At 40.2% G+C, this 16,556-nt stretch overlaps 1 protein-coding gene across 1 annotated transcript in view; it reads right to left on the bottom strand.

Moving 5' to 3' along the window:
- LOC146634353 (uncharacterized) overlaps positions 1 to 16,556 on the bottom strand; it is a 453,764-nt gene that overhangs the window by 4,783 nt on the left and 432,425 nt on the right. Inside the window, exons 9-10 of the mRNA XM_085376958.1 lie at positions 13,368 to 13,541; positions 3,969 to 4,142 (exon numbers count right to left, since the gene is read on the bottom strand). Coding sequence (XP_085233084.1) covers positions 3,969 to 4,142; positions 13,368 to 13,541 — 348 coding nt within the window. The remainder of the gene's footprint in view (positions 1 to 3,968; positions 4,143 to 13,367; positions 13,542 to 16,556) is intronic.

Here is a 16,556-nt window from a genome sequence, read left to right as displayed (position 1 = left end):
CCAAATCAGATCCAGGGGCTTAAAGCACCGAAGGTTCTGTGCTTTTTTAGAGGAAATGGAGTCAGAATATGGGGATGTGCTCGACTTCACTGAGGTACGTTGGCTCAGCAGGGGAAATGTATTAAAGAGACTTTTTGAGTTGAGAGCAGAAGTGAAGCCTTCATGGAGAAGGATGGAGTTAGTGTTCCTGTGCTAACTGATCCCAAATGGCTCATGGACTCAGCTTTTCTTGTTGATATGACACATGAGCTTAATGTACTGAACAAGACGTTACAAGGCCAGGGGCAACTTGTCAGTGCTGCCTATGACAACGTGAGAGCATTCTCCACAAAACTGGCGCTCTGGAAAGCTCAGCTCTCTCAGACAAACCTTTGCCATTTCCCAGCATGCAAGGCACTCGTGGATGCAGGCACACCATTCAGTGCTGACGAGTATGTTGATGTCATTTTGAGGCTACAGGAGGAATTTGATCACAGGTTTGCTGACTTCAAGACACACAGAGCCACCTTTCACATTTTTGCGGACCCCTTCTCCTTTGATGTGCAAGATGCCCCTTCTGTGCTTCAAATGGAGCTCATTGAGCTGCAGTGCAACTCTGAACTCAAAGCAAAGTTCAGGGAGGTGAGTGGAAAAGCAGACAAGCTTGGACAATTTTTGAGAGGATTGAGCCCTAGTTTCCCTCGGCTTTCCCGAATGTTCAAACGGACCATGTGCCTTTTTGGTAGCACATACTTGTGCCAAAAGCTCTTCTCCACTTTGAACTTCAATAAGTCCAAGTACAGGTCCAGACTTACGGATGATCATCTTCAAGACATACTGAGGGTCGCAACTGCTTCCTCCCTCAGGCCAAATCTGGCTCGGCTATGCGAGAGGAAACGCTGCCAGGTCTCTAGCAGCAAGGAGTAGGCAAGAGAAGCCATGTTCAGAAGAACAGTTCATTTTCTACAGTGTTCCATTCATGTTCAGAAGAAGGTTATAGAACTGTTAATACAGACATTTCAATCTAAATACAGCAGATATAGAAGACTGAAAGATACACACAAGTTCACTGACTAAAAATATCTTATTATTATTTTATTTATGTATTACAGATTGATTTATTTTCTTATTAATTCTTAATTTGTTTATTTATTTTTCATATTTTGTGTTAAAAAATAAAAATAAAGAGATTTGAGAAGATTGGAATTTTTTAACCATGTCTTTCTTGTGGAAAACCTAATGCGGCCCAGCCTCACCCAGACTCTGCCTGCAGCGGCCCCCAGCTAAATTGAGTTTGAGACCCCTGTCCTACACCATAAATCAGTAAGAGAGGGTACGACCTCTCTCATGGCCCCAAGTGGTGTGTGCATGCCAGAGCACTCTGGAAGGCACACAGAGTCTTTACAGACTACTAAGGATCGAACCTCTATCATCATCCAATCGATTATAAAACTAAGCATGTATGAGTAAATATTTTTAAGCATATCCCATATGGAAAAGACTAAAAACTTATATGATGAAAGTCATACTCACGAAAGTGGCCACTTTCTCATTACTTTCATATATTGTTTTAGTAAGTATCGAAAACATACAAGTTTCATTATATAATTTTTCAAGGGATCTTATATCTGTTTTCACTCTTGTATGCTTTTCATACAAGTTTCACACAAGACAGATACAAACTTTATAAGATTTATATATCTTTTCCATATGGGAAATGACAATCAACAATATAAAGCTTACAGCTGGTTTTAATAACAACATTTATTTGTTTCTCAAATGAGAAAGAGCTATCGAGAAACACTCCTAAATCTTGAGTTCTTAACTTTTCCAGTGGGCCAAATTCAACATTATCTGCTAATGCTAAATAGGCTGCCGTTATTAACTAATGCTAATTGGATGTGAATTAGCATTATGCACTAATGCTAACACTTACTTTTTAACAATGTGAGTAGCTAATGCTAACACTATTTCCCTTAACTTTATAACAATGTGAACGGCTAATGCTAACACTCTTTTCCCTAGCAATACAACATCTGAGCTGCTAATGCTGAGTAGGTCGCCATTAGCACCTACGTCTAATTAAAGGCAAATACGCATTAGAACCTAATGCTCATATCGTTTTCCTTTGCTTTATAACAATGTGAGCAGCTACTGCTAAATAGCATTAGCTAATAACAGCAGTCTAATTTAATGTAAGTTAGCCTCATTTGCATTATAACGATGTGAGGAGTTAATGCTAAGTATGCTGCCATTAGCAGCTAATTCTAATTAGGGGTGAATAATTATTACCAGCTAATGCTAATATCGTTTTCTCTTCCCTTTTAACAATGCGAGTAGCTAGTGCTGGGTAGGCTGGTGCTAGCAGCTAATACTAAAGCTAAAGCTAATTTGATGTGAATTAGCATTACATTAGTGAGGAGTTAATGCTAAGTAGACTTCCATTACAGGTAATGCTAATTTTAGGTATTTAGGAATTGGCAGCTAATGCTAATACCATATTTTCTTGCATTATAACAATGTGACCAGCTAATGCTAAGTAGGTTGCCGTTATTAGCTAATACTAATTTGAGGTGAATTAGCATTATCCGCTTATGCTAACAATGTTTTTTCTTACTTTTTAACAATATGAGTAGCTAATCTGAACATTTTTTTTAATTTAATTTTAACTTTTCCCCTGCGATGTGAAGAGGTAATGCTAAATAGCACGCCATTAGTGGCTAATTCTAATTTTAGATGAAAAAGCATTAAAAGCTAATGCTAATACCATATTTTCTTGATTTATATCAATATCAGTAGCTAATGCTAGGTATGTAGCCATCATTAGCTAATGCTAATTTAGGTGAATTAGCATCATCCGCTTATGCTAACAATGTGTTTTTTTACTTTTTAACAATACGCCATTAGTGGCCAATTCTAATGTTAGATGAGAAAGCATTAACAGCTAATGCTCATACTGTTTGCTTTGTAAGAATGACAGCAGCTAATGATACGAAGTCTACCGTTGTTAACTAATGTTAATTTGATGTGAATTAGCATTATCCGATAATGGTAACTCTTTTCCCCTGCATTACAACGACGTCAGGAGTTAATGCTAAGTAGGCTGCCATTAGGGGCTAACTCTAATTAGGGGTGAACAATTATTAGCAGCTAATGCTAATACCGTTTTCTCTTTCCTTATAACAACTTGAGCAGCTAATGCTAATTTGATGTGAATTAGCATTATATTAGTGAGCAGTTATTGCTAAGTAGGCTACCATTAGCAGCTAAAGCTAATTTGAGGTGAATAAGCATTAGTAGCTAACGCTAATACCCTTTTCTCTTGTGTTATAATGATGTGAAACGTTAATATTGTTCTCAAACAACAGAATGAGAATGAAATATTGATTCTAACAGGGCCCATAAACAGTATTAGCTTAGCAGCATTAGCTTATCAGAGTTTTCATCATGGTCACATAAATCCTTAGCAGAGCAAAGTGGCCTACTTAGCAATAGCTGCTCAAGTTGTAGAAAGCAAGGGAAAACAGTAATAGCATTAGCTGCTAAATGTGCACTTGAGAACAAATTTATTGTTAATTCAGCTGTGAATGTAGAGTTTGTCATTATTTAAGCTTCCATTTCCAAATGTTAGCTGCTCCTGTCTGCCTCTTTGTCACAAACACAGACTGAAATGATTCACAGCCTTGTTTCATCCTTCTGTCACTGTGGACATACAGCATGGGAAACATACACATGGCTGACACTTTATTAGGTACACTGGTATCTATCTCAGGTACACCTGTGACCTAAATATTCATGCAACCAGACTCCTTGGAGACCCCTACATAAATATCCATGAACTATCCAGCTAGACTAGTGTGTCTGTCCCTGAAAATATTCCTGCATGTGTGATTGTTCATGTCTCATCTGCAGGAAACAAACAGGAAGTGAGTGAAGGACACAGGAAATGTTTCCAGCTCTTCCTCCTCTATCAGACATTCTCTCCATACCTGAGAGTGTCCAGTCTCCAGCCTGGATCCTTCAGTCCAGCCGACAGCAGCTTCATTCCTGAGGGACCTGGATGATTGTAGCTCAGGTCCAGCTGTCTCAGATGGGAGGGGTTGGAGCTCAGAGCTGAGGCCAGAGAAGTACAGCCTTCCTCTGTGATCAGACAGCCTGACAGACTGCAGACACACAAAACAACAATCAATCTGTCAACAATCGTTTTCTCTTTGTCACAATAACATCTATCCATCCATACATCCATTCAATGTAACTTTATTTATAAGTGACAATACCCAACAGACAACAACAGTCATCTGAAGCTGTTTAACAGTGTAAGGTAACCGCCTCCACTGTGAGCAGCACTTGGTGATGGTGGGAAGAAGAACTCCCTTTGACACAAAGATCCTCCCAGTGAAAACAGGCTCCAGGAGGAGCATCTACCATGACTGGTTGCAGGGTGAGGGGAAAGAGAAGAACATGAACATCAAGAATGCAGCGAGTGGTAAAATAATAATAATAATAATGGATTGGATTTATATAGCGCTTTTCAAGGCACCCAAAGCGCTTTACAATGCCACTATTCAGTCACTCTCACATTCATACACTGGTGGAGGCAGCTACGGTTGTAGCCACAGCTGCCCTGGGGCAGACTGACAGAAGCGAGGCTGCCATATCGCACCATCGGCCCCTCTGGCCAACACCAGTAGGCAAGTAGGGTAAAGCCCAAGGACACAACGACCAGGACAGAGAGCCCAGGGATCGAACCGGTGACCTTCCGGTTACAGATGCGATTCCCAACCCCCTGAGCCACGGTCGCCCTAAATAAAGATTTGACCTCAGTGTGCTCAGTGTTCCTGTCTATTCCTAACATATTCCTAACACGATAGCTGCACTTTAGAGCTCTAAAACTGGAACTGACACATAAAAATACTGAGAACACAGACTAGCAGCCACTGCATGGCCTCGAGTACGTATGTGGTGCGTTCAAAGAGCATCAGCATAGACATGGTGGGTTCAACAATATAGGACATAACAATTTCTATGGCGAAAATACTATCAATGAATGAGCCATAACATTTTAGCCATGTAAACATGTTATCAGTGGGCTTTCCAACAACTTGCATTGATCATTAAAGGATAAAATACGTGAGTCGAGGTCACTACGAGCCATGCGAGGGTCAAACATGGCAGAGAACCTTCCAGCAGCATCTTGGTTTATAATCCGCCTTTGGATCATCAGTTTAGGAGATGAAGGATCCAAGTAAAATAACAAGTTAAAAAATATGCAGCTATGGTCACTCACATGGACATCCTCCACACATACATCATGTATATTTAAACCCAGGGAGAAAACAAGATCCAGTGTGTGACCCTTTGTATGTGTGGGGCCAGAAACATGCTGCCTAAAGTTAAAAGACTCAGTGACAGTGATGAGCTCAGCAGCAGTGTTACAGGATGCTTCATCAATATGACGGCTCAAATCTCCCAACCTTCTCCAATGAAATGATGGATGTCAGAAGGTCATTAAATTCAGTTAGAAAGACCCCATCAGGTAGAATAAAATACAATAACTGGTTTTTAGAGAACTGACCATCATCTGTGACTCAAATGCAGAAAAGGAGTCCGAGGTCATCAGACTGCATGTGAATCTGTCCTGGTAAACAACAGCGAGTCCTCCACCACGTCCTAAAAGACGCGGAGTTCAGATGACGGAGCAGCCAGCCGGGCAGATTTCATTCAAGTGGACATAATCAATGTTCCCTCTAAGCTGCGCACGGGCGCAATCCGCTGACACGCTCTCTGCACACAGAGTATCTGCATTGCGCACAAAAAGATATCTAACAGGCTGTGAGGCTCTTGAACTCTCTGCCCCCCTCTCACGGACAATAACCATATCCAACTTCTTAATAGCAATGAACTGGTCTGCATTGGTGCATCATATCTTTATTCTCTTCCCCCTCCTGCCCCCCCCCCCCCCTCCTTCTTAAATAGATAACTATCATATCTGATATCATATCTCACAGTACAATAATATTGAATGGGTTGCATTGTTGTACTTTGTCATGTTTCTCAGGTCTTTGTCTGATTTTCTACGAACATTACTTGTCATGTTCTCATGTTGTTGCTAAGGATTGTCTTATTGCATTGGAGTCACACTGGGTTAAATATGTACACTTGGGTTTTAAGGGGTATTTATTATTTTCTTCTTCTTTTTGGGTTGTATGGAAGCCCCAAACGCAATTTCATTGTTCTTGACAATGACAATAAATAAATAAATACTAAATACTAAATACTAACCTGAATTGAAATTAAAATAAATACGTTAACAATTCTGCTTTGCAGTGTTAGTCAGTGACTGGCTGCTCCAGTATTTAGAACGATGCCGCCTTATCCCATAGTCCAGCCAATGATTCACATTCGTATATACGCAGCTAATCAACGTCGCTGACGGGCTATGACAGCGTCCTCATGTGCCGACACCGGTGTTTTGGTTGATGTAGAGTGAAGCCACGTTAATGACAACGTGATCCAGTGATCCAAGGGACCGCTCAGGGAGTTTGTGTGTTCGCTCAGACACATGAAACATTAGAGGGAACATTGGACATAATTCTTATTTTGCTGCCACGTCTCAGTCAGACACATGAAATCTAGAGACTCTTTAATAAAGAGATCGCTTAGAATAAATGATTTGTTTGTTATGGAGCGAACGTTAAGCGGGGCCAACCGAGTTGATGACGGTCGATCTGCAAAATCAACAGCTGACTGCAGCGGCACTTGAAATACAGACAATGCAGACCTGTGGACCTGCTGGGCAGGGCAGCGACTCCAGAGCTGGGGGAAGCAATGATCGATGAGCAGACATAGCTGTTATCAATAAAAACAGTGAACGTTTGACGGACACACCGTGAGAAAAACTGCTTCTGAGCCACAGAGCCCAGGTCCCAGTCACCGGCGTAACATATTAACTAAATGTCAGGAGAGGAAGTGGACGCAGGCACCAGGATTCTCCCCACAGCCAAGAAGCTAGCCTCTGGTAGCTTCTCAGTTTCACCTGGACGTCGGCCCTCGTTCCCCTTTTCCATCTCTTGAGGGTGAAAGTCCTGCGGGTTGTGAAGAGTAGCACACCAGGGGAGGAAGAGTTTTTCTGTTCAGCTGTTACAGTAGCTCTCCACTGAATCTTTGATGTTAAACCCTTTAAGACCTACCATAGAACCAAGTCTGCCAGAGCTTATCTTTAGATTTTTACATGCTGTAGTGCAGACCTTCCCAAACTGTGGTGCCCGCCCCCTAGGGGGGGCGCAGAGCCATGGCAGGGGGGGCGCGGTATGAAAAGGGAGGGGAACAAAACGCTTGAACACTGCTAGCACGGCGCCCACAGAAACGCAAAGCAGGAGATGAAGCATCGCTGAATATGTTTCCAAACCAACTTCATTCTAAGCCAAAGACTAGAAAATATGGTGAAGCAAATCTGCCCTTTGGCTTCACCTGCACAGGTGCTGAGGTAGGTCCCTGCGTCGGGAGCAGCGCTGGGCTCTTCCAATCATGGACAAACAGGATCCCACATTCTTAATTTTTAGTTCACAAACACTTGTTGTAGTGACTAACTACTCCTGACATTTTGGAGATGTTTGCTCTTTATAGAGTAAAGTTACAGCGGGATACAAATAACATCAGGCTGATCCTGCCACGATTTGTTCCCTCGATTCAAATCACAGACAAACAGGATCCCACAGCTGTTTATGTTTTTGAACCCATTTTGCACAGAGAGGCATTTTTTGAAAATGTATTGACAGCAATGTTGATTAGTATTACAGAAGAAGAAAAAACAACTACCCGTGACGCCTTTGTAAATGGAGGGACAGTAACTGCGTGTGAAACCTGCAGATACTCAGATTAACAGTATTTTGTCTCTGTCTGCCATTCTGCAATTCATCTCACATAAACAATAACGTGACGTGAAAAAAGGCGCAACCTTTGACGTTGCCAGATGAACTCTGTATTCCTCGTCCGCAAAAAAGGAGTTTTAAAAAAATCTCAGTTTTTGGTGATTTGAAACACTGTTTGGATGAAACAGCTGCGTTTTCAAAAATACCAGTGTAGGTGCGGACGTAGCGTAAAAGATTTAGTAGTTTATTTTCTTACTACCTGTAATTTATTGCAGATTACTTGTATTTGCTTAATTGTTTACTAAATGTTTGAGGTGTGAAATAAACCGCAATGGAGCAAAATATGGGCGTGTGTGGTTGGAGGATGTGTTAGTGCGTGTGCGTGCTGTTCACGCGCCGGGGGGGAGGCGAACGTTTTTCGTGTAAAACAAAGGGGGGCCCAGCAAAAAAAGTTTGGGAACCACTGCTGTAGTGCCATTTTGGGGAGCAGTTCAAGTTGCTATACATCAATACAACCGTTATAGCCCAAATTTTAATAATATGTATGCATTCAGTCCATAGTAACTACATATACATATATACATATACAGCAAAAAGTGCAATAAACTAGAACAAATTGAAAATTGTTTTGTTTTGTATTTTTACATATATTTGTAGTTAGAGAAATTTAAGAGGTTTATCCCTCAAAACGGAAGAACTAAAAAAGTTGCACAAAATAGTTTCCAACCACAGGAAATGTAATTTGAGTGTATCCATAGTTGTATTTTTGAGATACACCAAATTGTATATACTGCATGAAAAACTAAAATAAATACTACCATGTGAATTTGCAAGAAAAACTTCAGTGCATCAAAATAAACTATTTCCAACTGTGTAATTTGAGTTCTAAGCCTCCCAGAAACTATACTGAAAGGGTAAACTCAAACATGACTTTTAAAAACACCAGTGTAGGCTTCAAGGTAAAAACAAACAAACAAACAAACAACTAGAATTTTCGCAAAAACGACGTCACTTCAGGTTTCGGGCAGGTAATGGCGGACATACGATAGTTTGGGCTGACATCTATTCCAACGTAGGAAGTGCTATGAACATCTGATCGGATTGGCAAAGCGTGTTTCTGGAATATTACTTTTTTGTTGCTGCAAGTGCTTTTCATGCAACTTTTGCAAAGCTATGTGTGGAAGGAAACGGTGACCTAGGATAAGCTGGATACATAAGATGTAAGTACAACTCCGGTTTCACATGCAAAAATAAAAATTATTGCACTAGCTTGTGTGGTTGCCGATCTACAGGCATTTAAAAATAGTTACGCAAAACTGAGCGTTCCCACTCTGACCGGCCTTAAAGGGTTAACAGTATCTCCCAATCATAATTTAAAGCAGCAGAAATTAAGTCAGAACTCAAAAGAGCAAAAATGACATTACAAAAAATGATTGACGACAGTGAAAAACTACATTGTTGCCTCCAGCAAGCTGCAGCGGCGGCAAAGCCAAACACAGGCGGCATCTTGTTTGACAGAAGAACGTAGCACACAGCAGCTACAAGCATAGAGTGCACCACTATTGTTCAAATGGAAGAAATAGAAAACACTCAATAAATCCTTCCACAGCTGAAACTAATGTAGACAATGTCAGGGGAGGAAGTCAAACTGAACTTATGACACCAAGCACGATAACTACCAAAATAATGCAGGAAAAGTAAACTAAGAAACCCTAAAGCAACTAAACAGAGCAGCTAGCAATAAACAAGAAGTGTAAACTATAAAAACATAGAAGCTAAATGCTAACATGGCTAACACTATCATCACTGTATGTAGCCCGACTCTTCTCACAGCAACATACAACTGTCATGGCTAGACATCTCACTGATTGGCTCATGTTAGCTTGTGAAAATATAACGTCCCAGCAGTACTAGCTGTTTTATATACTGTTTAAAATAAGCTAAATGTGCTTATAATGTGTAAATAAAGGCTGAAGCAGCTAGCACTGTTAGCATCAGCACCAAGCCCTGTTACATTTGTACACTGTTAGAGCAATGGCTCCAATCTACAGCCTTTAAAATAATGATTAAAATGCTGTGATTGCAGCCATTCCCCAACTCTCTGTGAATGGTTCTCATGGCTATTGATCAGTGGGCTTTGATCAGTGGGCTTTGATCAGTGGGCTTTGATCAGTGGGCTTTGATCAATGGTCATGAGAATTTGCATAATTATGATTAAGGAACTGACCTCCCAGCCCATTGTTCCTTCAGTGGGCTGGTTTCAGTCATTATGCAAATGTACTGTTTATAAGATTGAAACCTGCAGTCAGCCGAGATTGAAGAAGTCACCTGGATGATGATGAAACATTTCTCCCACAAAACGCTACGTCCAGATGAACAGAATCAACTTTTGGAGATTTACTTACCTGGATGATTATTGGTTATTGGTAACTTTATTGTCCCTAATGGGAAATTGATTTGCAGTATGTCCGTACAAACAAACAAACAGGCAACCAACACATCACATACACACTCCAAAATAATATAATATAATATAAGCCTGAGAAAACAACCTAGATTTTTCATCAAAAAAGTACAATGTGCAATGGCAACAACACATATGGTTCAGTGTTATTAACTATGATAATAGCAGTAGGTACAAAAGACAATCTATGTCTCTTTGTCTTCACTGCAGGCACTTTATAACGACGACCTGATGGAAGCAGTTGAAAATCATTAAAGAGAGGATGATCTGAACACAACATGACAGAGGTCGCCTTCCTCAGCACCTGCCTGTTATAAAAGTCCACAAGCTGGACCTGAGACCTCCCTGAAATCTTACCAGCCACTTTAACCAGGTTGTTAAGTCTGGTCTTATTATTCAGAGACATATTACCGTACCAAGCAATGATACAGAAAGTTAAAACAGATTCAATAAAACTTTTATAAAAAACGAGTCATCATTGCAGATGAAACATTGAAACCTCTCAACCTCCTTAAAAAGTCTTTGTTGAACCTTTTTCACTGTAGCAGCAAGATGTGACTCAAAGCACAGAGCTTTATCAAGAACAACCCCCAAATACTTATAACTGTCCACCAGTTCAATGGCTGCACATTTACCACTGTTAGCGCAGGATGAGGGGATGTCTCCCTGAAGTCAATAACCATGTCCTTGGTTTTCAAGGTGCTGATCATTAAGAAGGACTGATCACACCACGAAACAAACTCATCCACAACAGGCCCATGGGAATCCTCTTCACCATGAAGGAGGCTTACAATGACTGTGTCATCTGCGTATTTAATGAAATGCCTGTTGGCCTGTGTACTGCGACAGTCATTAGTGTACAAAATATACAGTAGAGGAGAGAGACAACAACCTTGCGGTGAGCCAGTGGAAGAGTTCAGCTGTTTGGAAAAACAGCCATTCACTCTCACACACTGAGATCTGTCAGTTAAAAAGTTTAAAACCCAACCAACGAGATTAAGATCAAGTGTAAACTGGTTAAGAAGTTTATCAGCTAAAAGATGTGGCTGGATAGTATTAAAAGCTGAAGAAAAATCAATAAATAAGAGCTGAGCATGAGCTTTGGCGCCATCAAGATGGCGATAAAGGAAGTTCAACAGAGTGACCACTGCATCATCAACACGTCTACGAGGCCTGTATGCAAATTGTAGAGGGTCTATAAGCTTCTCTACTTGCTAACTGAGAGTCTGAACTAAAACCAGGAAGACTTATCTTATTACAGTCACTGTAACAGTGACCAGTCATGTGTTTCATGCCTGTCCAGGCCACCCTTAAGTTATTGCTACCCATCTCCGCCTCTACCTTATCCTTGTATTTTACTTTGGCTTTTTTAATTTCTGATCTGATCTCCTTCCTAATTTCTCTAACTTTCAAGATATTCCCTTCAATAAAAGCTTTTTTCCTTTCATGAATCAGCCTCATAAGACCTTTTGAAGACCATGGTTTGTTATTAGGAAAAAAATGGAGATGGTGTCAGTCGCATTCTTACGATTCGCTTTAGGGTGGATGTAAACAACGGTGACGTTGATCTGTGGGAATTCCCTCGGCAGATAAAACGGCCTCAAAGACACAGAGAGGAGCTCAATGTCAGGCAGACACACTTGTCTACGAACGGTCACATTTTTACACCATTTCTGATTTATATACAAACACACTCCTCCTTGAGATTTCTGGGTAGCTCCGGGGTCTCGATCCAAACGTATGGGAAACCCGAAGCCATTTAGTTCCAGAGAACAATCAGGGTCAGAGTCCTTGAGCCAAGTCTCTGTGAATGCCATTAGACATGTATCCCTGTAGCCACGCAAGTGTGCGACATTCAAATGCAGTTTATCCAATTTACTCCTCAGAGACTGCACATTAGCCAGGATTATTGATGGTAAAGGAATGACTCCAAACAACCGTCAGGATTGCCAATAAAACCATGCGAAATAAAAAACCCATCTTCGTTAAAAGAAGTTCCACAAAGCACAAGCCGATGCTATAGAATTTCCTCAGGCAAAAAAAAAATATATATAAAGGAATAAAAGAATGAAATAAAATAAGTTAAAACACTGACACTGACAGAGAGAGACAACCTGCTGGTCGCCACAAGAGCAGCGCCCCTCTTTCTAGTCTAGTCTAGACTGAGAATGCATCAAGACCACTCACTCACCCTTCCCTCCTGCCTCTCAGCTGCTGAAACTCACAGTTTGTTACCACGGAAGAGTCACTCCTTCATCTGAGATGAAGCCTGATAGTCTGACTGATGCAATATAACATTCAGTCTACACTTTGTTTTTGTGCAAAGATGATAAAGAGGAAATACTAATAACATAAACAAAAATAAATGTCCAATTTAGAAATCTTATTCTTTTTTGCTCTATAAAATAGTTGTTTTTATTTTTCAGTCACTCATCGTAGCAGTAGGATTTACATGAAAATAAAAACAAATTAAGTTTGAGAGAAAAAGTACATTTTTGGCACTCTCTGGGCAACTGACTCAGAGACTCAAATGACTTAAAAAACCCGATTCATTTTGGTGAGTGACTCATTTAAACTCGATTCGGTAAAAAGAATCAAATTTACCATCACTAATACAAATCCCTTTGGAGAAAACAGCTTTAAAACATGTATTGTTAAATTCCAGATGTTTCTTTGCAAGGAAAACTCAGACACTGAAACAATACCACCAGTAACCTCCTACATATGGAAATGTGGTGTCATTAAAGACATAATAATTTCATTAATACCCAATATCCAGCAAAATATGTAATTTGAACATTTTGTTCCTAACGAAATCAAATGTATATATTGTAGAAGATTAGCCAAATTTATGTAAAATGGCCAGTACATGAATTTAAAAAATAAATAAATAAACAAAATCGTATGACTGTGACAAATTTTACACAGTAATTCAGAGTCTAATAATCCACTCAAATATAAATATAAGTTTAGCTAAAAGCTCTATAGATAAGTCAATCAATAATATAATTCATATTTTAAATGATCATATGTGTTAACGTTTGAATCCTGACCTGAGAGTTTCCACTGCACACTGTGAACTCTTTAGTCCAGCAGACAGAAGCTTCACTCCTGAATCCTGCAGGTCAGAGTTACTCAGGTCCAGCTCTCTCAGACTGGAGGACTGGGAGCTGAGGACTGAGCACAGAGCTTCACAGCTTCTCTCTGACAGGTTACAGCCACCCAGTCTGAAAAACAAAAGATAATCTATAATACTTATGTAAAGTTTGTTATTATATTACATGCCATCTTTTTATTTTTGATGAAACCTTAACATACTAAGATACAACATCATATGGATGAACTTGAATAAAATGTTTTTTTTTAATTATATCTTTATTTGGATTGGACAAGAAAAAACCATCTGCATAGCAGTATATGAATAACATGGGAACAAAGTCCTTCCAGGTTTTAGATTAAGTCCAGGAGAGCAAATGATAAACAAAGTGATCAGTGGGTGCATATTAACCTCCACTAGCTATTACTAGGACAGTTGCTCGCATGCTCTCCCAAAGGAGATATATAGAACACATTACATGGAACTATAAACACAAACTGGGAGGGGTGCCCATGCTGCAATCATTGTGAAGAAATAAGTAAATAAACAAGCAATAGTAATAGAAGTAAATGTAAAAAACAAACAAACAAAAAACAACCAAGTAATAGTGAGATCAAGTGAAGTCAGCCCTCGTGGGGGTGATGAATTGGATCCAATTGTTCCAAATTTGGTAGAATTTGGCTTTTTGATTTCTTAACAGATATGTAAGTTTTTCCATCCTAAATATCTCTAAAATGATCCCAAACCAGTCGTCTAGGGTAGGCTGGGCTGGGCTTAACCATCTTCTAGTAATTGTTTTTTTACTTGCCACCAAGAGTAATTGCACCAACTTAATCTCACTCCTACATTCCAGAAAGGGGACCAAACCCATGTATAAAACCTTAAAATCTAAAGGTATTTGAACGTTAAAGACTGCACTTAAGGAGACCTGAACGTTTTTTAACTTGGGACAGTCCCAAAAGACATGAAAATGGTTAGCAACAGTCGAGCCGCATTGTCTCCAGCATTGCATATAAGCCCCTTTGTACCTCTCCTGATATGGAGTCTTGAAGTACCTAATAATATTCTTCCAGCCATGTTCCTTCCAGCTCATAGAACTGGACGTGGACCACTGGCAGTACAAAACATTTTCCCACTCCCCCACAGAAATAGCAATCCCTGATTCCTTTTCCAATTTATCCTTAGTGTATAAAGTATTATCCTTGCTGGCACTAGAGAGGGCTTTGTATAGTTTAGAAATAGATTTAGTAGGGGTCATGGTTGTGGCATTTTTCAGGATGAGGAAAAAATGCGACTCAGCATCATTGAAGTCGGACAGTTTGCATTCATGATCAATATATGATCTCAGCTGTAAGTTTCTATGAAAGTTGTATTTTGTCAGGTTGTGATCGTCCCGTAAGGCCTCAAATCTGAGCACAATATTTCTATGAGTAAGAGAGAGGAATGTCGTAAGGCCATAGGATATCCATGCTTCAAAGTTAGAGTCGTGTCTGTTTGGAATAAAATCCGAGTCGAAAGCAACCCACCTGAAGATTTTTAGCATTTTGTGTATCCCACAGATGTTGATTACCTTCTGCCAAACTTGGAGGGTGTGGGTTAACCAGGGGTTCCCCAGCTTTTCCAGCCGGCACATTAGACCCTTATCTGCCATTACAGCTTGTAGGGGGAATCGGTCCAACAGGCTGGACTCCAGTTCCTTCCACCTAGCCGTGTATGTTTTGTTACACCAATATAAGAGGGGGGTTATTTGAGCGACATAATAGTAATTCCTGAGGCAGGGGAGACCCAGTCCTCCCTTTTCCTTGGGGAGCTGGAGGGTAGCATATTTAATCCTTGGCTTTCGGCCCTGCCAGATAAATCTGGAGATCCATTTGTCCCACTCAATAAATTGGTAATCGCTCACTTCTATTGGCAAGTTTCTAAAAAGATAAAGCAGTCTGGGGAGCGTGTCCATCTTGATTGCGGTTACCCGGGAGCTGAGACGCATAAAGGGGACCAGATTCCATCTGTGCAAATCAGCTTTTATACTTGCAGATATTGGCTCATAGTTTGCCTGAAAGAGCAGCGAGAGGTCCGCAGTCAAATATATTCCCAGGTACTTAATTTTCTCATTATCCCGATTTACTGTAAATTTGAGTAGAGATGTGTAATATTCTCCTAATGTTGTCAGTTGTTTGTCTATAGTGAATGAAACCAGTCTGATCTAAATCGATGAGGTCAGGTAAAAACTTCTCCAGCCTACGAGCAAGAATAGAAGTAAATAGTTTGTAATCCAAGTTAAGGACACTGATTGGTCGATAGTTTCCACATTCTCGTTTATCTTTCCCCTCTTTTGGGATAATTGAAATAGTTGCCTCCCTCCAGGAGGGTGGGATTTCTCCCTCCTGTAGGATGTAGTTAAATGACTTCAGCAATGTGGGGACTAGATCTGCCCTCAGGGTGCGATACCACTGAGAACTGAACCCGTCCGGCCCAACTGCCTTACCTGGTTTTAATCTGGAAAAAGCATTAATTTCTTCCACTAAAATGGGATGTGTTAGAAGCTCATTTTTGAGAGACGGGAGTGAAGGTAATTCTAGAGAGCTAAGAAAGGCATCAGTACAATTCTCCTCCGTAGCATTGGGCTGTGAGTACAGCTCCCTAAAGAAGGTCTCAAAACATTTCTGAATGTCTTCTAATTTTGATTCCAGAATATTAGTCTTGGGGTCCTTGATTTGGTATATCGTACTTTCCTCTAGTTGTTTGCGTTATTTATGTGCCAGATATTTTGCAGATTTCCCTCCTGTCTCATAGTATTTTTGCCTCAAAAAAATTAAGTTATTTTGGGCCTCCTGGGTGTAAATATCATTAATTTCATCCTGTATTTTCCTGATATCCTGCTTCAGAGTAGGATTTGCAGTGTTTATGTCTTCCTATTCTTTCAACTTTAAATTTGCCTGTAGTTCTGCTAATTTTTGCCCTTTGATTCTCTTTAAGTGGGAGGCGTTAGAAATTAATGTACCTCTCATTACCGCTTTGAGCGTATCCCAAAGAATAGCTGGAGATACCTCTCCTGTGTCATTAACATCTAGAAATTCTTTAATGTCTACCTTTAATTTGGAAACTATGGCAGGATCATTAAGGTGCGATAACAATTTCCACAGTG

Source organism: Diplotaxodon limnothrissa, linkage group LG3, assembly GCF_057381915.1.
Source record: "Diplotaxodon limnothrissa isolate DT_005_m linkage group LG3, D_limnothrissa_male_GT1.1, whole genome shotgun sequence".
Taxonomy (NCBI): domain Eukaryota; kingdom Metazoa; phylum Chordata; class Actinopteri; order Cichliformes; family Cichlidae; genus Diplotaxodon; species Diplotaxodon limnothrissa.
The sequence above is the reverse complement of the archived record's forward strand: the minus strand, read 5'-3'. Positions and strand labels throughout refer to the sequence as shown.